Source organism: Diabrotica virgifera, chromosome 3, assembly GCF_917563875.1.
Source record: "Diabrotica virgifera virgifera chromosome 3, PGI_DIABVI_V3a".
Classification (NCBI taxonomy): Eukaryota; Metazoa; Arthropoda; class Insecta; order Coleoptera; family Chrysomelidae; genus Diabrotica; species Diabrotica virgifera.
In genome coordinates this window covers 22,813,154-22,839,832 of record NC_065445.1, presented here as the reverse complement: position 1 = coordinate 22,839,832, position 26,679 = coordinate 22,813,154, and the positions used below count along the sequence as shown (strand labels likewise).

The 26,679-nt window shown below is 33.0% G+C and overlaps 2 protein-coding genes and 1 long non-coding RNA gene across 3 annotated transcripts; 1 reads left to right on the top strand and 2 right to left on the bottom strand.

Annotated features, from left to right (window-relative positions):
- Window positions 1-11,056, bottom strand: LOC114329813 (islet cell autoantigen 1). The gene is made up of 3 exons (XM_028279048.2): window positions 10,706-11,056; window positions 4,591-5,226; window positions 1-1,048 (listed from the first exon to the last, which is right to left on the bottom strand). The coding sequence occupies exons 1-3, from the start codon at window positions 10,915-10,917 to the stop codon at window positions 667-669; spliced, it is 1,230 nt and encodes a 409-aa protein (XP_028134849.2). The 5' UTR covers window positions 10,918-11,056; the 3' UTR covers window positions 1-666.
- A 5,451-nt stretch (window positions 11,057-16,507) lies between these two features.
- Window positions 16,508-21,916, bottom strand: LOC114329816 (adenosine 5'-monophosphoramidase HINT3). The gene is made up of 3 exons (XM_028279049.2): window positions 21,272-21,916; window positions 18,057-18,244; window positions 16,508-16,749 (listed from the first exon to the last, which is right to left on the bottom strand). The coding sequence occupies exons 1-3, from the start codon at window positions 21,450-21,452 to the stop codon at window positions 16,714-16,716; spliced, it is 405 nt and encodes a 134-aa protein (XP_028134850.2). The 5' UTR covers window positions 21,453-21,916; the 3' UTR covers window positions 16,508-16,713.
- Window positions 21,917-23,419: 1,503 nt separating this feature from the next.
- Window positions 23,420-26,393, top strand: LOC126881803 (uncharacterized). Its single transcript, XR_007697003.1, has 3 exons — window positions 23,420-24,182; window positions 24,241-24,435; window positions 26,212-26,393. It is a non-coding gene; the product is annotated as an uncharacterized LOC126881803 (long non-coding RNA).
- The last annotated feature ends 286 nt before the right edge of the window (window positions 26,394-26,679 follow it).

Below are 26,679 nucleotides of genomic sequence, written 5' to 3'. Positions count from 1 at the left end.
ACAATTCTGTAGGCATATATTAATCTTATGATTACAATCATAAATTGATAATCTATAGAGGAATGTATAAGATAAAATTGGGTAAAATTAAGTACAATTTGCGTTCATAAAAATAGTTTCTTTGGTATTCGTAGCAGATCCATAAGGTTCCCAATTTGATTTTTTTAGAAATATTCACCAAGTATACATAAAAATTTACATAACACATACAGTCGGAAAAATGAAAGAATACCCATGAACGATCACATCAATCACTTATTTTGTGTTTGCTGTCTTTTTCTATAAATAACAAACTTTTGTTATAGAAAAATATGGCAAATACAAAATAAGTGATTGATGTGATCGTTCATGGGTATTCTTTAATTTTCCGACTGTAAACTGACTAGTGTTTTTCAAACAATATGTGTACGACTTAAAAATGTAAAACTGTAGATGAGAACACAATCACATATTGTGTTGTTCACAACCTACTGAGATTACGAATCATATTTATCAAACACTACAATAAAATAATGTTTGATAAAATAGTCTAAAAAGTCAAAAAATTCAAATAAAAATAAACAACTACTTTTTCAAATTGCTAAAAGTCTTTAGCATGGTTCTTTGGAATGTTTAAATAGATAAAATAGGATAACAAAACCTCTAAGTGGAAACCTAGTGGTAGACTTATGCTCTGTCTGATGCAGTTGAGTTATTTTCGAGAACTGGATTTGCAAGAGGATCCAGTTCAGCAAAAAGACTAAGCCAAGAAACTTTATTCTCATTAGTAGCATTATTCTCTCCAGTTTTGTCTAGAAGTTGGCCAAAATTGTTTAGATTTTGCTGTGTTGGGTCTATGGGTGTGTTGAAGAATCCTTCTTGCATTAATTTTGAAGGCATAAAGTCACCAGACATGAAGTCGGCATTTGAGGTCCAGTTCAGATCGAGCAATTCGTCGCTTGGCTTTGTGTTGGCATTTTCGGCAGTGATTGGTTGTTCTATTGGAGGTGGATTAAGAAAATCGGCATTCAATAGATCAGCTACTTCAGCCGTATCGGATTTTTCATTACTGAAAAAAGTAAACATTCACATTACTCAAAACCTATGTTTATACAGTAACCGCCATGCTACTAGACACACGGGTACATTGAGTAATACAGTCCTGGACCCTTCTCTTGTTGCACTATTTACTTTTATGTCTAGCAACATCTAGAACGTCAGAAAAAGTATAGAAACCAATATAAATATAGTAGATAGGTGAGAGAGTACGGGCCTGATTAGCCCATGCCTAGAAATTAGGTACCCATGTGTTTACTAGTGTGGCGCTTACTGTATAGTGTTCGCAGTTGAACCCAATTATTAGAATACCAGTTATAGCAATATCCTGGTTTAAGGGGAAAGGGGCAAAATGTCGCCTGTCAAAATTTTCAATGTGTTTTAAATCGAACCCTGTGTGAATTTCGAATCCTGTGAAAACTAATAAGTATTTTTGAAAAATTTAAATGCAGAATGAACAATTACATTATTACTGAGGGCCGAAGATCCCTGAAAACTTCTATAATGTTTATTTTAATAAGTTACAGTGGTGAAAATAAAAGAGAAAATTTAGTGTGATTTTAATTGCAAATATTTCATTCAAAAGAAACTTTTTATTTATTCTAAGGGACTTTCGGCCCTCGGTAATAACGTAATATTTCATTCTGCGTTTAAATTTTTCAAAAATATTAACTAGTTTTCTCTGGATTTGAAAAAAATGAATACATTTAAAACACATTGAAAATTTTGACAGGTGTCATTTTGCGCCTTTACCCTTAAGGAATAGAAATTTGAGATCCCAAAACATTTCTACTAGCCACCAATGATCGGTTATTATAATATCCCAGTTATCGGAATACTTTTGGTTGGCACAAAGACTATTCCAATAACCAGGTATGACTGTATTATAATTTTATGTAAAATGGAACCCAATTTACTAAGAAACATGTATTTTTATTAAGATATCAACTTTCATTGTGAATAGAGACCAAATATAATCACCAATAAGGTCCACAAGGGAAGTTTTCCTGTAGTTGGCTGTATACCATGTAATACAAAAAACAATAAAATCCTTTATAAAAGGTATATATTTAAAATCCCTAAAAAGGGCTACATCGCAGAACTAGTTTTCGATTGGTTTGCCAATCATCATCAGTGCTTACCTAAAATGAATATAACCTGGTAAAATAATGCAAATATTTTGAAATTTTGACTACGGTTAAGAAAAGTTGTAGGTTATTCGCAGTGTGCAAGTACTTGGAAGGGAATTGAGAAACGATCGTGCGCGAATAGCGGAGAAATATTGCAACTTTCTTAAATAATTCATATTGTCAATTGAAATTGTCAAATTGAGTTACATTTCATATCTACTGTCATTTAAGAAGAAAAATTATATGTTGCTCCACAATATTGATATGATAAGCAATTATTATATAAAGGTAAATTTAATTAATTGTATTTTGCTTGCAGTACTGCATTTTAATAACTAATTTTATTTTTACTACATGCAATTGTTTACGTTTTAATAACATAACCTGAATCTTATTTTTTCTTCTTAATATTTTTTTGGACTATGGCCTTGACAATTATCCAGTAACCAGGACTAATATAATTGGCCAATATAATTAAAAGTGCGAATAAAGTTGCAGAGCGTAGAAATAGGTGTCGCTTTGCCGAACTTGCACGGTCCCAATACTCACGTAAAATTTACATGCTAACCACCAAGATATAATTTTACAAAAATATGTGGGTCAAAGCCCTGTACAAGTAATCCGTCAAGGAAACATCGGTTAAAAATTACCGGTAATCGGTACCATATTTCTATATAGGACTATTCTCACCCTACCTATTCAATCTGTCATTACCAACATATAACACTCATCTATACTAAAACCAAATCAAAAGTCTAATTTTCTTTTTGGGTCCCGTTCATGTTCCTTTCTCATTAATTTCCTCATAGACATTTCATACCCCTCAGCCCCTACTGTCATCTTCATCTTATGACGGTTTTGGTTTTTGGACCCTTAGGGATCCGGGCAGCCTGCGGGGTCTTTGGGAATTAGTCGCCTAAGTTTGAGCTTGTGCTTTCTTAATGATACATCCCCCTAGATTATTTAAAACATTTTTACACTTCAGTCACCCCCATTGTGATCTCTTTTTAAACTTACACAAATTCCAACAGCTACCAATAAGTTAAATAAATTCGATAGCTTTAAATCAACACAAAATTGCTTTTTTAAATCTTAGGTCTCTTGACAACAAGATTTGATTACTGACTTTAGTTTTCGAATACAAACATTTGTGTAATGTGGTTTGCCTAACCACCTCCACGTGACAATATACTGAATTTTAAATGATTATTTTTCACAATGGAGTGAGTGTTGTTACATCATTTCTTATTTTAACCAGCTGTACACCATAGTCTTTAAATTTGATAGGTTAATTTTTCAACTTCCTGTGGAACTGTCATTTCTGTCATGTCATCGTTCAGAAGTCTCTATCCATTTCATTGTCACTTGCTGCCATACTTTCACCATGTGAACAAGTCAAACCACAGCTCAGATGTTACCTGGGGCATAAAGTGAAAGTAACATTTATTTTAAAATTTTTGAAAATACTCTTACAAAAAAACCCCAAAAATGTTAAGATTTTATTTTTTATTTTACTTATTTTTGTACATTTTTCAATAAAGATTTACGCGGAACTTGATATTATACATCTACAACTACTGTAAAAATTTGGATCTTCTATCATCTAAGGATCCGGAGATATTTGATATCAAAAGTTAAAAAACCTAATAGGCTATAAAGAAAGCTAACAGTACCAGTGGCGTAACCAAGAAGGGTTTTGGGGGTTATAACCCCCCATTAGGATGTACTTTGAGCTTATCCATGCCCCCCAGAGACCCTACAGTAGTTTTAACACCCCGCCTTTTTTGGATCATCCTGGTTACGCCGTTGACCGGTACACGGTAAGTTAAGTGCGGATGTTCAAAAAACAAATAATTTTGTAACCATGGATATTTTCTACTATAATGTGTTATATATAGTTGGAAAGAGAAGATTCCAGAGAATAATTTTCAATCATAACCCAAAAAAACTTAAAAAATTCAATGTTCTTACTTTGGCTGCCCTTAAGTTAGCATTTTTAACCGATGTTTCCTTGACGGATTACTTGTACAGGGCTTTGACCCACATATTTTTGTAAAATTATATCTTGGTGGTTAGCATGTAAATTTCACGTGAGTATAACCTACAACTTTTCTTAACCGTAGTCAAAATTTCAAAATGTTTGCATTACATATTTTACCAGGTTATATTCATTTTAGGTAAGGACTGATGATGATTGGTCAACCAATCGAAAACTAGTTCTGTGATGTAGCCCTTTTTAGGGATTTTAAATATACACCTTTTGTAAAGGATTTTATTGTTTTTTTTTTTCACCAATAAGGTGTTAAGGCGGTATCACTATCATTAAGAGGATATTAAAAATAAGGAGAATGCATAAACTAACGCAGCAGATAAACATCATTAACATAATAAAAATATGAATAATGAGAAAAACTAAAATACTCACTTCACATCTTTACTTTCTTCTTCATCTTTTTTCTTACTCTTGGGTGGATCATCAGAATAATCCGAATTAAAGAAGGTCTTTTTAGATTTGTCTGTGTCAAAGGGACTAAACAACTCCATAATGGTTGTATTATCGGTTGGTTTAATCGTATCCAATTTGCCTGCAGCTGTACCTAAAGTTTCAGAAGACTTTGTGGAAAAATTCAAAATTGCACTTTGGTATGGAACTAAGCTATGGGAAAACATATTGCATCTTGCAGCAGCTAATAAATCAACCTTCTGTAAACAAGCTAGAGTCAATCTATCGAATTTTGTTTTGGTTTTCTTAACATAAGACTGGGCTTTTCTAAACTTTTCAAGACCATGTCCAGTGTCAGGATCTAATTCTGATGATACTGACTTCATCCAACTCAGAGCTGCTCTGTACTCTGTCCTGGTTTTCTCCATTTCAGATATTGTGACTCTTGTATCAGTTATAGCTCTGTTACGGAATGTTTCCAATTCATGGTGCAATCTTACTAGAGATGGTCTAATGGTTAATCTTTGGTGTCCAGTGTAAGCCAATGCTTTTCCAGCAATTGACATGATTTGTCCTGCAGATGTGTTTTTTTCATTTTTTCCACAGTCTCTTAAATATCTAAAAACCATTAAAGATTAGATGCTAGAATTGTAAATTTTTAAATGTGTAGGTATCAAACTAAGTTGTTTTCTTTTTTTTTATAGTGGCCAAAAAATGTCTAATCTGAATCTCTGAAACTATTTGCTTTGAATTTCAGAATAAAAAGTATTAACTTGAAGTGTAAAGTTGATGCAAAGAGGGGAGTGTCTGTAGGAATAAGAAAAAAATATAATGAACATGTCAGATTGAACAACCATAAATGAAAGAATAATCAGTGCAGACATGAAAATCAAAGGAAGAGATACAGTCATAATAGGAATAAATGCCCCCCTTATGACAGTAAAGGAGAAGAATAAGATCAGTTCAAAGCAATTTTACAATCAAGACTTGAAAATGTAAACAGTTGGAAAGAAATTATATTGATGGGACCTAAATGCAAGAACTGGAAAAAATGATAGTAACAAAATAATAGGCCCATATGGAGGAAATAAAAATGGAAAACATCCCATAGAAAAAAATGTTTCAAACAAGAAATGTAGCTATCGTTTCTTTGCAAATATCACAAAGATTGTTGTTAATTTTATTTATTTTGTATAAATGGGCCGGATAGCAAGCATATCAAAACTTCACACAAGGTATGGTTGTTATGGAAATTCTAGGATAGTGTAATTTGCAAACCAGTAGTTTTTACAAATGGTAGGGGAGCCCAAGCGGGATTTTTGCAGTTAGTCAAGCGCAAAATTTACCTCTACCATATATTCACTCTTAATGCAGGGGAGTTCGTTAAGGGGGGGGGGGTGGAAAAAAATCTATCCCTAGAAAAACTCGAAATTGTCAGATTAAGATAAGGTAAGTTAAGTATATATTATTATACAGTAGAACCCCGCAAATTCCGAACTAATCGGGGGACAGCCTGTTCGGATTCCGAAAAGTTCGGATTATCCGAAAATTAGTCCGAAAATGTTCTAGTAAGAGTGTGGACAATTTTTTTGGGACCTAAGTTGACTAGAAAGTTTATGTTTAACCTATTTAAGCACTAAGTATAAAGTATGTATTCATTTTTAAGAAATTTTAAAATGTAAAATCCTATTAATCCTACATTGTTAAATTCTCTAGTTTTACTCTCTATATAATAAATATGTTTTTAAATTTTTGTCTTAAATTTTTTTCACTTTTCGTTATTTCGGATTTGCCGAATGTTCGGATTAGCGGGGTTCTACTGTAAAAAGCAATATTTCGCGAAATGAATGACAGATCCAAAAACTAAAAAATATGTGCTCAATATTTTTCAAAAATCTATCGAATGACACCAAACACGATTTCCCAAGGAGAGGGGTGGGGGTAAATTTTAAATACGAATCCTGCGATATTCCGCAAAATGAACATCAAAAAACTGAAAAATACACTTATTCAATATTTTTGAAAAATCTATCAAATGGCACTAAACACGACCCCCACGGAGGTGGGGTGGGGGTTTACTTTAAAATCTTAAATGGGAGCCCCCATTTTTTATTACAGATTTGGATTCCTTACGTAAAAATAAGTAACTTTTATTCGAGACATTTTTTTGAATTATGGATAAATCTAAATAATCTTAATTTTTAATTAATAATTTCTATCTAGACCTACCAGATCTATAGTTTGTGTACTCTTGGCTCGAGTAATAGAGATAGAGATAATAGATATATTAATACAGTACTACTGTAATATATGCCACATTTATATATAAAAATAATATATCAAGAGAGCAAGTAAAACAAAATTCTTGACTTGACCACTCTGGTTTTCAACAGCTCATTTATTCTCCCATCCAATGTTAACCCTGCGTTAATGTGGAGGGGTATGGTACACCCCAGTTGGAAATATTTTGGTGTCTTTGTTGCATATTTAGAATGATATTATTTGTATGTTTGCAATTTACTGTATTTTTCAGTTCAAAGCAATAAACACATTTAGTAAAGATTACAGTTACTTATATTATTTCTGCGAATTTTTTGATTTTTCAAATTTTTACTTTGTACTCTAGATTATTTTTATTGGGGTTCTACACACCCCACTGCACTAACACAGGGTTAATAAGGGTGTACCATCTTCTCCCAACTGTATGCTTTCTTTAGCTACTTGCTACTAGCTTACTTTAGCTTTATCAACTTGTTCATTGTATGTGATGCCTGAGTGTGCTTTTACCCAAACAAAAATCAATTTCCTAGTTTCTTGCATTTGAGAGATTGTTCTTATTTTGGCTATGTACGGATGGATATATGCAGAGTTGATTTGCAAATGTGATCATAGACATAGACAATTTAAAACTGAACAGGAATCGGAAAAATTTATGGAGTATATAGTATTACTCTCTATATTTGATGGTGATCAGTACCTCTAAATTCAGACACATCATGCGAAATGATCCAGATACATCCTCCTAGAAGCCATAGGCGTAACCAGGGGTTGGTTTGAGAGGTTATAACCCCCCCCCCATCATTTGGATGTATTTTGAGCTCTATACGCTCCATACGGCTATATAGTATATCTAACACCATTACTATTCCAAACCCCCCAGATACCATCAAGTAGTTGTAACCTTAGGATCATCCTAGTTACACCTCTGCTACAAGCAGGGGCGGCCCGTGATATACGCGAACTACGCGGCCGCGGGTGGCGCCGTGGGGGCGCTGTGCACGTGCGCCCTGCACTGACTAATACACCGCTACCCGCTACACACTCCCCACCCCTTACGCGAGTGACATGGAACCGTCCGCATGACTCATATGTCTATTTCTGTTCGCAGTCTCGCAGTTAGTCACTGTTAGCGCCGCTTTGCAAGCACCCTCGCCGTGACAGCTGTCTGTCTTACTATTTTATATAATTACATTGATGTGCGTTGTACTGTAGTAAGTTGTAAAATTAATGCCGTGCGTGTACTGAGTAATTTGAATTATTTTATTACTCTTTTTTCTTAGGGTATATAAAAAGTGACGTTTTAACACGAAATGTCGAGCAAGAAAAAAACATCTGGAGCATTTAACCGCAAAAGAAAGTTGCAGCAATCTAAAGAAGATGAAAAGCAGTGTAAAGCACTGCAAAGGTTTTTAACAAATCCACCATTATGTGCGAGTGCATCAATAAGCGTAGAGACAACCGAATTAGATCATGATGTTGACAATAATTTACCAATAACTGAATCTGAGGTTCTGCCTGGACCGTCAACCAGTCAATTCCATAGTTATCTAGCTACAGAAACACCATTTCCACCATCAAATATTGATTGTGACGATTCTGTAGCCGCCACCAAAGTTGTGGATGATGATTTATTAGTTGATACAGTGATGTCATCTTCATCTACGTCTGTTGTTACGCATAGTCAACAAGTCATTGACATTGTAAGTTGATTGTTGATTTAATTTTAACTAAAATGTTGTTTTATGGGTGTTTTGAGGCTTTATGTACGGGTTTAAATTTCTCTATGATATTGCTAGCTTAGGAAAAGCATGGAGTGAATCAGAGTTGAAGAAAGCCTGCGAACACCTTGAAACAGTTTTGAGCGGTGGTGATGGAGATGACAAACCAAAAGAATATGACATTAACGGAGATGAGCTGTTTGATGAGCTTCAAATCTTTGGACCAATGCTGCCCCCTAGAAGTCACCCAGCTGGAGCGTTGTCTTTTATAACCAAACGTGGTTATGTGGATACTTTTCCAAATATTTTTGTAGCATTGAGAATCTTGTTAACTCTGCCAGTATCCGTGGCCAGTGGCGAAAGAAGTTTTTCCAAATTAAAACTGATAAAAACTTACCTACGATCAAATTTGAGCCAAGAACACTAGCCAAGTGGTCTAGCAACCTTGGCGATTGAAAATGATGCCCTAAATGAAATGGAAACGGACATTCTACTGCAAGAGTTTTCAAAATTAAAAGCCAGACGAATTCCTTTTTAACTGCAACATTGAGTATCTTAATTGTAATTATTAGGCTATTATTTTTTAATTTGAATTGTCTGTAATACAACCTGACATTTAACAATGACTTGTACACACAATATTGATTGTAGACGATTTTGTGTTTTCCATCATACATAGTGTGACCAACTAGTCCGAAAAATCCGGGACATGGCCCGAATTACGAAGTCGTGTCCCGGCGTCCCGGACAAGGCTACCGGGCCATCCGAATTTTCAACGTTTTTTTGGTTTTTGGTAAAATTCTGTTTTGAAATTTTGAATACGTTATTCTTCTAAGATTTCACATCAAATTGAATTGGTGGGACAAAGAAAGTTGACAATTTCTAGAGTGTAATACTAATATCACATCCAAAACGCATGCATTTTATCTCGTGGTACATATTATAGTTCTACGAAAACTCAAACTGTGGGCTATTTTTCATTTGTGTATTTTAATTATTGTCTTCTGAAAAGACGATTCAATAACAATTCATCTATACACATGAATCAGCTGCCCGAAAAAATGGTCCGATTTTCATTGAAAAGTCCCGGATTTCAGCTATTTTTGTCAGCCTTGTCCCAAATTCGACTGAATTGGAGTTGGTCACACTAATCATACATCACATAACTTAATAATGTAATGTATCGTAATTGTAGTCTACAATGTGTCACTGTATTTGTAAATGAACACTGGTAAATAAACATAAACTCTGGTTTGTCAGCTATTTTTTTTCTCCTAATTTGTTCCCCTTTGTTTACTATTTAGGTACAAGGTATGTGACATTTACCGTTCTACAGTGTAGTGTATGACGGTTTATCGGGGGGGGGGCGCCAAAACTACTGTTTGCTTACACTATAAAATTAGCTAGGGCCGGCCCTGGCTACAAGCCATCATGCAAGGGAAAATATTTGGACAGCAAGTTCTAGGAAGAAGAACATCCTAGTTAAAGGATCTCAAAACCTGGTTCAATACAACTAGGATTATAACAAAACTGCTGCAGATAAGATTGCCATGATGATCGCCAACATTTATCATGGATAGGTACATCACAAAGAAGAATAAATTCTAAAGCTTTCATGAATGCAAAAGCTTCTGCTGTAAAAATTGATATTTTTTTACTCAATTTAAATGTGCCTTGCACTTGCAGATGGACAATAAAAGCCACACCTGTACCATAAGAATCATTTGAGGCATCTTGTGAAACACGGTATACATTGGGTATTTGTTTAATATCTGATTATTAATTAAAATCATAAGTGAAATCTTTTCAAAAACATTTTAAATGATAGTGCCAATATAACGTGTTTTTCTTCTAGTTATAATTGGTTAATTAACCCGTTCGCTACCAAGGGGGGTAATTAATTCATCCTCACAGACCAGAGCAATTTAAATTGCCATTATGTGTATGTGCAATGTGATTCCCAGCTCACGGGCGAAACGCTGGTTTAAGGGAAAAATCGATGTGGCTCATATATGAATCGCTTGGTAGCTAAAGTGTTAAAGCAAAAGCAGTGCTAACAAATTTTATATTGTTATCCTGATTCCAAAGAATACGCATACCTGCCAAGAACATTCTCCTCTTGTGCCAGATAACACAATCGTTCTTGATATAAGTCGATAACGCGTTGCAATTGAGCACAACTATCGTTAATTGATTTAAATAATTCCAATTTGGCGTCCAACTCTGCATCAGAAGAAACGATACACTCGTCTTCCTTTCCACCTAATTTTCTGAGCACGCTTTTCTTGGTGACCCAATATTGATGCTGCATTTTAATAAATTTGCTTTAAATGGATTTCTGGCATTGATCTTTTAATAAATTTTATCTTCCGGATGTTTCATTTCAGTTACAATTTTAACATTTTTGTTTATCTCTACAACTTACAACACAACGTCACTCTTTTTAAGTCAAATGTCAAAAGTTGCCGTCAGGCGTCAGTCAAATTTATTTTGCCACGAATGTTAATATAGCCGACAGTTTTTAATTTAATTTTCGATTATTAATGATTTGTAAATTGGGGAATGAAATACGTTGATTTATTTTAAATACGGAAACTCTACTGTTTCAGCTTTCTGGACTAATTTATGACAAACCACTCATTAGCATTAAATGCTAGTAATTATTAAATTACTGTAATGTATCCAGCTCTCAGACTATCAACTGCGTGGTGCGCGCGCAACGAAGAATTATTTACACGCATGCGCAGGGTTGTTAACTCTACGGATTTTTCCGTAGTTCTACGGATTTTCGAAATTATTTCGGATTTTCAGATATCGACCACATTTGTACGGATTTTTCAGCTGCAGCCTTAGAATATAAATAAACAGGAAGGAGTGTGTCATATATCAACAACACCTAAAATTTCTAGCGGAACCGGCCATCTTGAACGTCTGTGGATGACTCATAAGTTTTTGTCAACGAGGTAGAAGGTGTTTGTGTATTGGATCAGCTGTGTGCATAGGCGTACCATCTGGTAAAGCTCCTGTATATGCAATCAATTAACTGAAGTTATTAGTATAATAAAATTTTATTTAACTAAATTTTCAACAAAATATTATATTAATACGTATTTTCTCTTGATCTATAGCTGTTTGTTTAACATCAAAGATGTAATAAAATCGTTAAGAATTTCTTTTCTTTCCTCTTTCAAAGGAACGTCACTGGAGATAGAAAGCAAATCTGACAGCTGATCGCGATTTGTAACCTCCTTCCTGGCTCGGAGTCATTTCGCATTGTACTCCTTCCTGGTTTCTTTATATTCTAAGGCTGCAGCCATCAAAAAGCTAAAATGAGGATTTTTTTACTCTTAAGGTGTCATTCTTCTTCTTTTTTGGTCTATCAAGTACCATTCTTCTTCTTTTTTGGTCTTTCAAGTGCCATTCTTCTTCTTTTTTGGCCTATCAAGTGTCATTCTTCTTCGTTTTGGTCTGTCAAGTGTCATTCTTCTTCTTTTTTGGTCTGTAAAGTGCCATTCTTCTTCTTTTTTGGCCTATCAAGTGTCATTTCTTCTTCTTTTTGGTCTGTCAAGTGTCATTCTTCTTCTTTTTTTGGTATGTCAAGTGTCATTCTTCTTCTTTTTTGTCTGTCAAGTGTCATTCTTCTTCTTTTTTTGGTCTGCTAAGTGTCATTTTCTGTCAGATTTCTGCACTACGGATTTCTACGGATTTTTGAAGCGCTCTCTACGGAAATATTCAGTTGCGTTGTTAACAACCCTGCGCATGCGCGAACTACTCTCATATCGCACCTTGAAAACCATAGGGCAGTACTGCAAAAATCATAATATTGAGTTAAGCGTCGTTTAAACACAACGACAAGTCACAGCAACTAGTTGTGATGACAAGTTGAAACGCTGTTTAGACGCTGCGATTCAATGCGATACCACCTTCAACCCAACTCCAACTTTGATAAGTTGTGCGATGCACCGTTTACACACAATGATAAGTTGCAACAACTCGATTGACCTTGATAAGTTGTTTGATTTATCGCTGTGTTTAAACGATCCTTTATGAGCATTTTAAGTTTTTGTAAAGTTAATTTTATTTACTGTAATTCCAAAAATTAAGCTGCAAACCTGGTATTTGGCACAATTGTTTTTAATTTTACATATTTTTATATGAATTAAAAAGTACGTAAAATTTCCGCCAGGAAATAGGTATTTTAGCACATACGGCCATATGGTTTTAAAAAATATATCAATTTTCGCACATGATACAGTAAAAATTCATATAAAATAACAGTTTTTTTTATTGATTGTACTTATTTATTACAAATTTTTAGAGTTAACACTTAATCAAAGTCTTGCATATTATAATCTGTCGCTTATATAATGTCTGTCGGTTATAATTCGTTTTTCTTTTGGGATAAACCCATCTGCAGTACGACGTTGTACCTATATCAATTTGGTATAGTCTTGTCGCTTATTTCTAGTGTTGCAATCAAATCTCTATGCAGCACTCTATGTTTTGTTGCATTCAAATGATGTTTCCTTAGTAGATCTTGCTTTCATTTTAAGAGCTTGGGTCACATTTTGCACATATTGCCATATAGATCTGGGGTTTTGTTCCAATTTTAGAACCGTAGAGCATCAACTACTGCAGATAATGCCTGATGGCATAAAAAGAAGAATCGATTTTTGACAAAAGCCGTAGAGATGTATCTTTTTGGTGCCGAACTTAAATTTTTTTGCAGACGCTGCTATATAGCATTAAAAAATAGATTTTTTTTCCTATTACACTGCATTCAAAGGTCATTTCATGAAAAAATTGCAGATATTGCCATATGGTTTTCAAGGTGCGATATGAGCAGGGCGTCCTCATGCATTTATAAGTGCGTTCGCGGGTGCCTGTCGGCGACAAATTAGCAGTAAAACGCATGCGCACTTTAAAATGCTATAAATAATATCGTTAATAGATAAATATACAAGGTATATTTAACTATTGTAATTTAATAATTAGTTATTAATATTAATTAAAAGTAAATATACCTTGTTTATTTATCTATTAACGATATTATTTATATTAAATGAGGTTAGAAATTGTCGGCGACAATTTGTCAACTGTACCCGCGAACGCACCTACATGTAATTAGTTATAATATTTACCTAATATGTACCTACGTTTAAATAAACGGGTGGTAATTCCAAATTACTGTTGTATTAATTAGATATTTGTATTATATCAACCCAGGCTCGTACTTTAAAATTACATACATGAAAAATGTTTGCTTCCGTATTTCTATGTACATTAATAAGATCTATTCCAGATTACTTTAATATATTAAGCGATATTAAAACGTGCAAGGATGTTATGTTAATTATTATTGTCCATGAGATATCCCAACTGCACAAGGGCGGATCTAGAGAGGGAGCCATGCCCCTCTGAAAATTTAAACAAACAAATAATATACAAATAAAAATATTTAATAACGATATGTTTTGAATGTCTTTATGGCACTCAAAAGTGTGTGAAAAGCGCCTTAAAACTCCCCATTTTCACCCCAATTTTTAAAAATTTTCCCACAGACCCTCCGGTATCCCCCCTAAAAAGTTTATGGCCCACCCGAAAATCGATCCTGTCATTTAATGTAAATATGTCTCTTTTCATGAGCATTTTTCAGTGCGTCACAAATGCGATAGAAAAAAAAGGTAAGTCCGTGATAATATACATTTTAGTTAAATCTGACAGTTGTCACATTTTATTTGCAATTTGGCATAAAATCAAATCAATTGTGTTTATTGCAATTATAAAATGGTATTTTCTTTGATTTGTATAGTCTTATGAATTGAACAGATTATATTCGTAGATATATTATATAATTCGTAAATAATTTTTTTTTCGATTATAGCGCCATCTATTGACAACTAGAATAAATGTTATAAATGTCACCCCACATAACAATTTCATGTTCTTAGTAGATTCATACAACATACTTTTCAGAAAAAGTATATACTAAGAATATGCGTAATTACCATTGCGAATGTGCAGAGCACATACTGAGTATATACTACATTACAGTACTTAAACGTTCTATGTATATACTTAGAATGTACTGCCGCACTTCTTTTCAGTATATACTAAGAATATACTTTTTAGAACATTCCAAGGACGTGCTATAAACCTTCTATTTATATACTTAGAACATACTACCGCACATCTTTTTAGTTTATACTAAGAACGTACTTTTTAGAATATTCCAAGGAAGTGCTATAAACCTTCTATTTATATACTTAGAACGTACTACTGCACATCTTTGTATTAGAAGAATATATTTTTAAGGATATTCTAAGAAAGTGCTATATATTGCTCAGAAGTATGTTTTCGGAATCACCTAATCTCATCTTAGTTTCTACTGGTTCTACCAAATACCTATTATATTTACATATTTTAATGGCAAATGAGAATGTAGTTAGTACCTACATTCTGTAATATTACTTAAAAAGTAAGTACATATTTATAAATTTTAGTTATCTATATAAACTATTATATTATAATATTTAGCTAAACTAAACTATGTGTAACTAAAATTTATATACTTATATGTATTTATTAAATAATATTGAGTTACCAAAATAGATTATTACTAGTACTTTATTATCATTCGTCTTCATCCTTAACACTGCCACACTGCATAGATACATATTTTCGATTTCATATTTTACCGTTGTTTCCTACCCTGATCCATTCAGTTAAGAAATGGTCAGAATAAGACAAGACGGGGTTAGGGGTATATGTATTGTGGAAGTGGAATAACAACATCGGTGCACCGATGAGTGTTGCCAAACGGAGGGAAATTTCACTTTTTGCGGGAATTTTTAACATAAAAGGTGATAAAGGGAAAAGCTAACTCAAAAGGGAATTTTTGTTCCATTCCAAATTATTAAATATTAAAAAAAATCAAAATATTTGAAAATAATTAAACATATCTTCTCAGATTTTGTAAACAGGAGGGAATTTTTTATAAAAGTGGGAATTTTTAAGGTTGACGGAAAAAGCTTACTCGATGGTTGGCAACACCAAAGCCTTTGGTTGTGGGTTTTGGCATGCTTTGGTTCTGGAATGGCCCGTATCACAGCCTCTTCTTACGTATGTACGCTACCAAGTACTTGGCGCTGTCTGAGTTTACACTGCCTGCGTTGTTCCATAATTTCTAATAGTTCTTCTGTAATCCAGGAGAATATTATTTTGGAGATGAAAAGTGTTGTTTATATTTATCATCAAATGATTGTTTTATGGTGGTCCCTGACTTTTCAACATCATCCACAATTGCCATATATTAGAGAACCTATTGTTTATTTCTTTTGTATATGCTTCTAATGTATCGTTGTTTATGAGTTTTCTGTTTAATGATGCCTTCTGGTTTTTTTTCTTTTGGCTGTAGCGAGCCTCAGTTTAGTATTTGTAACTATAACTATGGAATTGTGGTCGGATCCTATGTCTGCTCCAGAGGTAATGCAGAAGTAACAGCATTCCTGTATCAATTGTCACGTAATCTATTTGATTCCTTATATTGTTCTAATGTCCGTCTAGTCCCTGATTTTGTCATTACCGTTTGACAAAGTTGTTCTAATATATAAGGTCATGCCTAACGCATCAGCTCTTAAAATAAACTTGTTTTCTCCAATAAATCTGGAAAGATTGTTTTTGTTTTTTTTTTCCGAGAGTGCGCATATTATGTCGTTTTTGTTTATGGTCATTTTCTTATTTAGTGGTGGCGCTTTTCTTTTCTATCAGAGCAGATTGCTGGTCATCTTCGGACCCTTTTCCTAATCCAGGTTTGAGACCACCTAATAGCAGCATACATATTATGTAGATGTATGGCAGCATGAAATTCAAAAGGTGAAAATATAAACATACACCTTAAATATCTATTTAAAAATATATTTTTTTATTATATTGTAATTGTAATATATCACATACGTTTTCATAGTGATAATAATTCTGAATGTATGTACAAATTATATTATATAGAAATAAATAAAGCTATATTATGTATGTATAATTCTTTTACTGTAACATTTGTGATCCATTTTCGTCACTTAATTCGGCAAGATTCTTTATTCTATTATATTTATTGTTTACTAAGTTGTGATATTACGTCCTCCACCTAAAAAGTAAAATAATAAATATACGTTTTAGTCCTTTAGTTAAACTTTTAAATATTAAGGTGCAGTCTCTCTGATGCGTTTGTCGCATGCGCATACTGTTATTATATAGAATATTGATTATGAAGAAGTTTGAAGAAAAATACAAAGAGATCGAGGACATTAAAAAATGATAGGTACGATTTATTTCATCTACACAAAAAAGTTAAAGCAATGGCAGGAGTAAAAAACAAAATCTCACTGGTGCACTTCTGGATAGAAACGGGATTACTATAACACAGACGGATGAGAAAGTACAACGTTGGATAGAATACATCGACAAACTGTTCGATGATGAAAGAGGGAACCTGGAACACATTGGAACACGCAGAGAATGGAAAAGAATACGCGAATACGGTTGAACAACGAACTTCAAGAAGGCAAAATTTATGAGAATATCGAAAACTTGAATAAATAACGAGAATCTTCTAATAAATAGAAAACGTGTCGGACAAGTGGACAAATATGCATATCTTTGAATAATGATTAACCCCACAAATAATTACTTCCAGGAAATCAAAATCAGAATAGAAAAGGCTAGAGCAAATTTCAACAAAACAGGAAAAGTGCTCTGTACAACTTGTACAAGATATTTAAAGATGGCGCCAAGAGTTATGTTTGGAGAGGTGCTACGTTTTCTCGACTTTGTTCTTTATTCCAAAAAAACTGGAATCATTCGAGTTGTGGGTGTATAAAGGAATTCTGAAAATGGCGTTGACAGAAAACGTCACAGACAAAGGATGAAATAATAAAGACGTTTTCCAAGTTTAGATAAAAAAAAACGATTGACTGTATTGACGGAAGCAAGACCACTTTGCGAAATAAATTACAGAGACTTCGGAAGAGATACAATAGGCGAAGACGAAGTACAACCAATCAGTGTGGACGAGATAAGACGAACGAGATCTTTAATAAATGTCTAATCAAACAAGAAATATTCCAGAAAAAGGTTGGTATGTATAAGCTCTGTCCACAAAAAAGGAGGCTAGGAGAAATGAAAAATTACAGAGGTATAAGCGTTATTATCTCATTGGGAGGTTATAATACGAGAAAATCATAGAGAAAATAACAGCTAGAAAACCGAGGCATTTAGTGTTTGTTGACTTAGAGAAAGCCTATGATGCATTACCATTAAACATATTATTTGAAATATTGACGAAGCTGGATCTAAAGGTTGCTACCAAGCAAGGTCACATGCTATCCCGACTGGACTAATGGTATTTTCCCTAAATTGGATACATTAAAAAAGTTTTATTTAAATAGTTATTACCAATTTAAATTTAGGAGATTCAAATCTGCTTCGTTGATAGGCACGCATCTCAGATTCGGGAGATATTACATGGAGATGGAGATGATTTACGCTTGTATATGGCGGACAATGAAAACCTATTCTAGCATCATTACAGTCTCCTCCATTCAGTTCAAGAATGTATCTGCTGAGTACCAACATTTCTTCCACTAAAAGAATATTTAAATATTCAGTGCTTTATAAGTTTTAGAGCCCAAATGACGAGTTGCAGCTGCATAAGTCAGGCGTCGAGCGCCTTGTATACAAAGGAGGTTTTGCTCAGATAAATGCGTTTCTATTTCTAATTTATTAATAAAATTTTAAGATAGTGTTTCTATGACACTAAGGAATGCTTTTAAGTAAAAAAAAAGGATTTTTGTTTAAATTTACAAAGTAAAAGTAAAATTTACAAAGAGAAATAAGATGTTAGAAAGTAAAAGAAACATATGGGATAGAAAATGTAAAGAGATTGACACCTACATAGGAGGAAGACAGTGTAGCGAATCTTGGAAATTCATAAACAGGCCGAAATCCAACGAGACAACAAAAATTCCATACAATTAATACAAAGTCAAGAATGGGTCCAGCATTACAAATCCCTATTAACACAAAAAGACCGGAATATCTAAATGACACAAATACAGAAATATAAGTAGTAGGAGAAAAAGTTCTCATAAATAGATCAACACTGAAGCCTTCTTCCAGGATTCTAGGGGCTCGCGATAAAATTTTTTGGCACGTTTTATTCAAAACATTGCTTTTTAATAATTGTTAATGAAGCGCATATGAGAGGACGGGCGATCGGACTGCATTATAACAAATAAAAAACAATATTTTAGAATGAAACAAGCTCAAATTACTTATTGGTAACTGATAAAATAAGGCTTGAACTTGAATTTGTGTATGTACTTAGTAGTTTCAAAAATAATATTTTTGATTTGTGTTTTTAAACCTTGAAAAATCGTCATTATTCGATTTTTTCAGTTTTAAATTGTTAGAGACCGCACGAAATGGAAGAGATGGATAGAAGATGAATAAAACCTCCGACTCCCCTGAGGGGCATAAGGAGTATCGAGAAAGAAGAAGAGAAATTGTTAGAGGAAAAATTACAAAAGAACTTTTTTGTTCCCAATGGTCCAAAGAACGCAAAATAATGTCTAACCGGGCCGAAAAAATTGATTTTTACAATTTGTTTAAAAATTTTTCTTTAATAACTCCGAAATTATGGCCTTTAGGGAATATAACATCAAAAGTAATCAGTATTTCTTAAGGACTTCAAAACGCAAAAAATATACAGGGTGTTCCATTTGAATTAAGAAAGATAATCAAAATTTCAGAAAAACGGAATATCTGATAACAATGTAATTATCAGTAGTAATTGCACAAGAGCTCTGAAATTATTGAATTTTTCCCGAGTGACACTTTGACAGTTTTAATTTCACGAGCCGAAGGCGAGTGAAATTATGTCAAAGTGTCACGAGAGCAAAAATTCCATATTAATTTCAGAGGTCGAGTGCAATTTGTTGCGATTATTTCATGAATAAAACTGTTCAAAACCAAAATTTTATTGTAACTTATTTATGTAAGTATGTACCATTAAACGCACAGTTTTTATAAATATTTGACGATTGAAAGCCATCACTTTTATAATTTTTAAAACATTAATTGTCATTAATGTCACTGAATGTATTTTTTCATAGCAACGAAGGGCATCTGACGTAATATGCTTAACTACGGGAGATTATCAAAAATTATCACCTTAATTTGCATCTCTGTAGCTTTCTATAGGGCTTATCATCGATTGTCATTTATTTCGAGCTTCTGTCATGTGTCACATAATATTATTATATCTACGTCATACGTCTTTGGTTTGTATCATTGGTTATATCAATAACGTATGACGTAGATATATTAATATTATGTGACACATGACAGAAGCTCGGAACAAATGACTGTGAATGAAAAGCCCTATTGGTCAGAATATCCTATGAATGAAATAATCAGTAGTAATTGCACAAGAGCTCTGAAATTATTGAATTTTTCCCGAGTGACACTTTGACAGTTTTAATTTCACGAGCCGAAGGCGAGTGAAATTATGTCAAAGTGTCACGAGAGCAAAAATTCTATATTAATTTCAGAGGTCGAGTGCAATTTGTTGCGATTATTTCATGAATAAAACTGTTCAAAACCAAAATTTTATTGTAACTTATTTATGTAAGTACCATTAAACGCACAGTTTTTAAAAATATTTGACGATTGAAAGCCATCACTTTTATAATTTTTAAAACATTAATTGTCATTAATGTCACTGAATGTATTTTTTCATAGCAACGAAGGGCATCTGACGTAATATGCTTAACCACGGGAGATTATCATAAATTATCACTGGTAATACCACTAAGAGGTCAAATTATTTCCGGAAATTTTTTTGAGATCATGAATATTTTGAAAATTTCCCGAGTCGCAGACGAGGGAAATTTTCTAAAAATATTCATGATCAAAAAAAATTTCCGGATATTAATTTGACTTCGCGTGGTATTCGGTAAGAAAATTCCACACCAAATTTGCATTTGAAAATCCAAAGCTGCATGAACAGATTAATAGCGCGCCATAGCTTTGTCAGCAATTATTTAGGCTTTCAAATTCGTAATTTCTACTCATTGTAGTTGCATGGGAATACCATTTCAAGATAGAAAATAGTATATTCTTCAATTTTACATAAGTTTTGAGTAACTACAAGTGATAGAAAATGAATCAAAACTAAATTATGTAAACAAATAAAAACCAGTCTGTCAAAAATGTTCTGTTATTGTAAACGTCAAAAAATTTCCACTATAATTCGCTGTTGGGTACCCCACGAGCAAAAAATTTCCGATAAAATACCTCCGTTGCCATGGTGATCTGTCAAAATAACGTATTTTGATTGGTTCAAAATTACAGGTGTGGAATTTTCACCTTAATTTGCATCTCTGTAGCTTTCTATTGGTCAGAATATCCTATGAATGAAATAATCACTATAATATCGGCCGCATTAGAAAACCCCTACCCACCAAAATCTGTAAAAATCATGCAAGCCGTTTCCGAGATAATTGAGGATTCCATACATAAAACTCACATCCATAGTTACACAGAACCGCTATTGTCATTAGATAACTACTATTAGTATTCTTATTAGATAAAAAGTTTATGTGACTTACCAAAATCTTTATCCTGTGGTTTTAAATAATGAATATTACGTATATGTTTCTTAGGCACGACTTGCAAATGATACTTTGAAGCTGGTTTTATATCCTTGAAAATAATAAAATCGTCATTTTCAAAGAACAGAGTTGCTTCCTCTTGTCCGGAAATGATTTCACAAAATACACAATCTGCCATTGCGGCAGCAAATACATTAGATAAGATTAAACTTAGGAAAACGGTAATAAAGATTAAATTAATCTATTAAGTACCTGTCTATATATACTATATCAAAATGATAATAATTTTATACGCATTGCGAGTTCCTAGATTACTAACACAACACATACATATTATTATCTACCTTTTATGGTAGGTATATGATGTGATTACTAGACATTTTTGTCTTAATCACAGATGCTACAATTCAAGTTCATAATTACTACAAAACTGGATATTCCATTGTTATCAATATTTTCAATGCCACCGTTATTAACTACACAATGAATCATTGTTAAGTTTGTGATCGACGATCGAATCTACAGGGTGATTCATTAAGAATGTCCAATCTCTGAGTTATGTAGATTCTAGACCTAAAAATATTAAGATTTAACTCAAATCACTTGACTTAAATAAAATGTGCCTCTTTACTGAGACACAGGGTGTTTTATTTATAAACTATTTGTACCCAATACTTTAAAACTACACACAACCATGATACTATAAATAACAAGTTAGTAACTTCCCGTAGCCCAAATACGTCCGAGTTCGCGCATCGCATGACGTAACTGGAGACCGGAATTTGAATTCTTGTTGTTAGCTTATAGTCCAGGCTGTATCGTCGCCCCCGTCAGGTAACATATTCCAATTCGATTTTGTTGCACAAACTCACTTAGAAAAAGTTCCTTATAACGAATACATAGAGTGCCGGAAGGTGCCGCGGTCGGAAAATTGTTTAAACAATTTTTTTAAACAAATTCAAAAAATCAATTATTTCACTTCAAAAAATCTATTCTTTCACTTCGTATATATTTTTTTAATCTTTGGGTCATTATGAGCCAAAAAATTTGAAAAACGCGAAAATGGCCATCTTCAAGGCTTAATAACTCTGTTAAAAATTATTATGAATGTCAAAAAGTTACTGAATCAAAGTTGAAAGCCCCCCCCTACAGGATTCTGAAGAAATTTTGTCATTATTTTATTACGGAACTGTTATTTTTAATTGTTAACCAAGAGCGCTAAGTGAGGTGGCCGTCAATGTGAGTGCAAGTGAGATGCAATAGTGCATCTCTTTCGCACTCACTATTGACGGCCGCCTATATGCAGTTAGCGCTCATTGTTAATAATTAAAAATAACAGCTTAGTAATAAAATAATGACAAAAATTTCTTCAGGATCTTGTAGGGTGGACTTTAAACTTTGATTTGGTCACTTTCTAACTTTCATAGTAATAATTTTTAACTGAGTTCTTAAGACTTAAAAATACAAGAATCTACAGGTCGAGCAAGTCTCGTAAATTTCACGATTGCGAGCCACGCTTCACGCAACCGTGTTTGCGTACTTGTGTTTCGAGTTGCGTGGTCGTGCGGAGTTATATTTACCAAATTTAAATATAATCGTTTCTACTGATTCATAATAATATACAAGGTTGCCAGGTCTGGTGAAAAATCACCAGATTTGGTGATTTTCTAACCCATTTGGTGATATGGTGAAAACTTTTTTAAAAAGCTTAATATCTGGTGATTTTTTGACCTTATCTATATTATATTTTTTTATTTAAAAAGTACGAATATATGTTTGTTATTCGTTATTAAGAATTGCCTAATATTCATATCATACAAAAAGTCTTATTTGTAATATAAAATGATCCGCCTCTGTGATGTTCAACCGGGGATCTCCCGAAGTTTAGGCTACTCTTGCACGTGTCATGCACTTCCAATAATTTATGTCTTGGTTTTATAAACAAACCAGTTCAGTTAATATCAACATATTAATTTTCAATGTATCAGTTTTATATTTCTTGTGTCAGCTGTAGAGTTTTAAGTGATTACTGTTCTTCATATTTTGTAGTTTTGTCACGTTTTGTGTTGGTTTGATCATCTAAAATCTCAAAGGTTATTGGAACTATTTTTTTCAATTTTAATTTGTATTAAAAATTTATTAGCATGATCAAAAATTACAAGGTTTCCAACAAAAGAATTTTGTATAACACCCTGATCGACGAGGGTCGTCTGTAAGGCCAAGTTTAAGACATAAAACGTTAAGATTTGAATAATCTATATTGTCGGGATTATCAGTACATACCTTTCATAAAAATGAACACCTACATTTTGCATTATATTTTACAAAAAAAAATCGTTTCATTGGTATTCTAATTGTTTTATTAGGTTTGTTCCAACCCTTCACATTATCGTTCTCGAATGGTTACGCGTATGCGCATGCGCAAAATTATGCGCAGTAACACATTTTTCGTTACTGCGCATACTCATAACAATCTGGTGATTTTTAACAAAATCTGGCAACTTTTGAAGCAATTGTCTGGTGATTTTTAGTTTTTTGACCTGGCAACCTTGATAATATATGTCAATATGGCTACTGGGTGTAAAAGATAAATGTTATTCTATCTGTTCTTAATGAGTTTTAGATAATTTTAGTTGTATTTCTTTGTAATTTTGTGTTGTACAAAGATTAATTTAACATTTTCTCTGGAAGTATTAATTTAGAAAGATAATATGCTTCAATGGTGTTGTGTTTTGAAGTGTGAAATGCAAAGTACCTAATTGTGATAAAGTCAAGATAAAGTTCACTTTTAAACTGAACTAAATAAGGTATCTGAGAGACAACAATGGTTAAATGCAATACAATGTACAGGTTTTACTAGCGAAATGAAAATTTTCCTGTCCTGTCTGCTGTAATCATTTTATATCTGGTAAGTTACAATTACAACAGTAACGATTTTTGAAGATGTTAACATTTTAATCTTATAGGAAAACCAGCCGACTTAATCGATAATAACAATCTCCAGATTGGGTTCCTTCAATAAATATGGGCTATAAACACAATGAAATAAGTTCCCCAAAATCTAAAATGGAGTGGTATCAAAGGAGAATTAAAGGAAAAAATATTCATATTGAAATTATTTATAAGGCACTGGACTGTCTTAAATTCTACAATAATACTAGGTGGGTAAATGATTTTAGACATTTTTCATTAAGAGTAGATTAAGATTAAGTAGATTTTCATTCAGTAGATTTAAGACTTGTTTACACGGGTAGAGTAATGATGCAAGTACTTGATAGAGTAACTCTACCTGTAAAAATGCTCAGCACAGTAGAATAGCTGGTAGAGTGTATAGTTGGAGTTAAAGTAGAGTGACTAGCAACCTATGGCAAAGTAACTACTCTATAACCACCACTACTGCCAAAATGTCTACTCGGCTGCACACTCTACCCATGGAACACGCTCAATTATGGCAGAATAGAGTAGGTAGGAGAGTCCATGGGGCGCTGTCATTCTGGCTGGAATTGTGTTTTGTGTAAATAGTGAAAATGAAGTTCACCGAAGATGAAACTTTAAAACTTGTAGAGCTATAATACGGCGAATACCAGTGTTTATGGAATTTAGGTAGTGTATACTACAGAAATAAAAGTTTGCAGCAAGCTGCGCAGGATGAAATCGTCGAAAGAATGGCAAAGGGGGCTTTGGAGTAAACGAGCTTAAGCAAAAAATTAAGAATTTAAGGTGCACTTATAATCAAGAGTGTTTAAAAATACAAAAATCGGTTTCACTATACTAGCATCAGTACTATACTTGTACTCTCCTCATGTGAATGGTATCAAGCCATTTTTGGTAGAGTACTACCTCTACTCTCCTCAAAACTCTACCCATGTAAACAAGTCTTTAGAAACAGTGGAAAATGAGGTAGCTAGTAGAGTAGTAGTAGAGTAAAATATACTGGTTTAGCAAATTACAATGTTTTAAGTTAATACAGTAGCGATCAACAGGTAGCCAAAACGTGTTCCTGTAATTTTGAATATTTTTTCGAAGTATTTGGCACACATATTCGTAAAATAATAAAGAATGGCGGTACAGAGCCCAATTTGAAAAGTATATTAATATGTGGAAATTACTCTGTAATTATACAATATTTAAAAAACGAGCCTGTACCGCCATTAAGAAGAACAAAAAAATACACTTTCTTCAAATAAACTTTTTTATGCGATGCCTAGATTTTGTGTAATTTTGGAACTACTAATGAAATAAAAAATTTTAGTAGTTCCAAAATAACACAAAATCGGATAAAAAAGTTGTATTTGAAGAAAGTGTATTTTTTGGTCTTCTTAATGGCGGTACAAGCTCGTTTTTTTTATATTGTATTTAATTACAGAGTAATTTCCACATATTAATATATTTTTCAAATTGGGCTCTGTACCGCCATTCTTTATTATGTTAAGAATATGTGTGCCAAATATCTCGAAAAAATATTCAAAATTACAGCCGCAATCTTGGAACACATTTTCGCTACCTGTTGATCGATACTGTTTCCTCTTAAGATAGTTTTAATAGTTATTTATGATATAAGTATTAAAAGTACAATTTTAAGACGCGCATGTGAAAGTTAACTTGAAAAAATAATTTTATTAATGTTTTGACTTCCACATCAGATGTCATTGTCAAAATACAAAATATTCATTATTATTAGGTTTATTCTAGCAAACAGTCAAACTAGTCAAAAACCGTCAGCAAACAGTTGGTCAGTAAAAGAACATAATACAGTCACCAGTGCGATCCCCTCTACTCGCGCTGGTCCACTATTCGCTGATGGTTTCAAACTGTTTGAAACTGATGCTAGAACAAACCTATTATTATTATGCATATCATTATCTGTAAATAATATTTCTTCTGATTGTTAATTGTAAAGGATAGAAAAATTACCATTTATTTTATTTTTTTTTTAGAATCAGCTGAGAGAAGTGGTCTACAAAAAACCAGGAAGGAAACGGAATATGTGGCTACGAAAGGCAAAAGAAAAGTTTACAAAGCAAATGTGACACATTTTTTTGAAATATTTAGGAATATTAGTAAATTGCATTAAAAAAATGTATGAAAAGATTTTGTTCAATAAAAATGTTTATATTTATCAAGGATGTATTAATTGGTATGGCCACATATCGTCAGTGATGTAATAATACATCCTATCTGTTTTTTTTCATGAGTTTTGTAAGAGAAACTAAAAACTTGTCTTAGGGTCACCTCCTGTTTTCATATGATATTTTTTGACTTGTTTTGTAGTAAATTAAACTATCTATGAACTACAAAACAAGTCAAAACTTACATATGAACACAGGAGGTGACCTTAAAACATGTTTTTCCATCTCTCATACAAAACTCATGAAAAAACAGATAGGAGGTATTGTCACATCAGC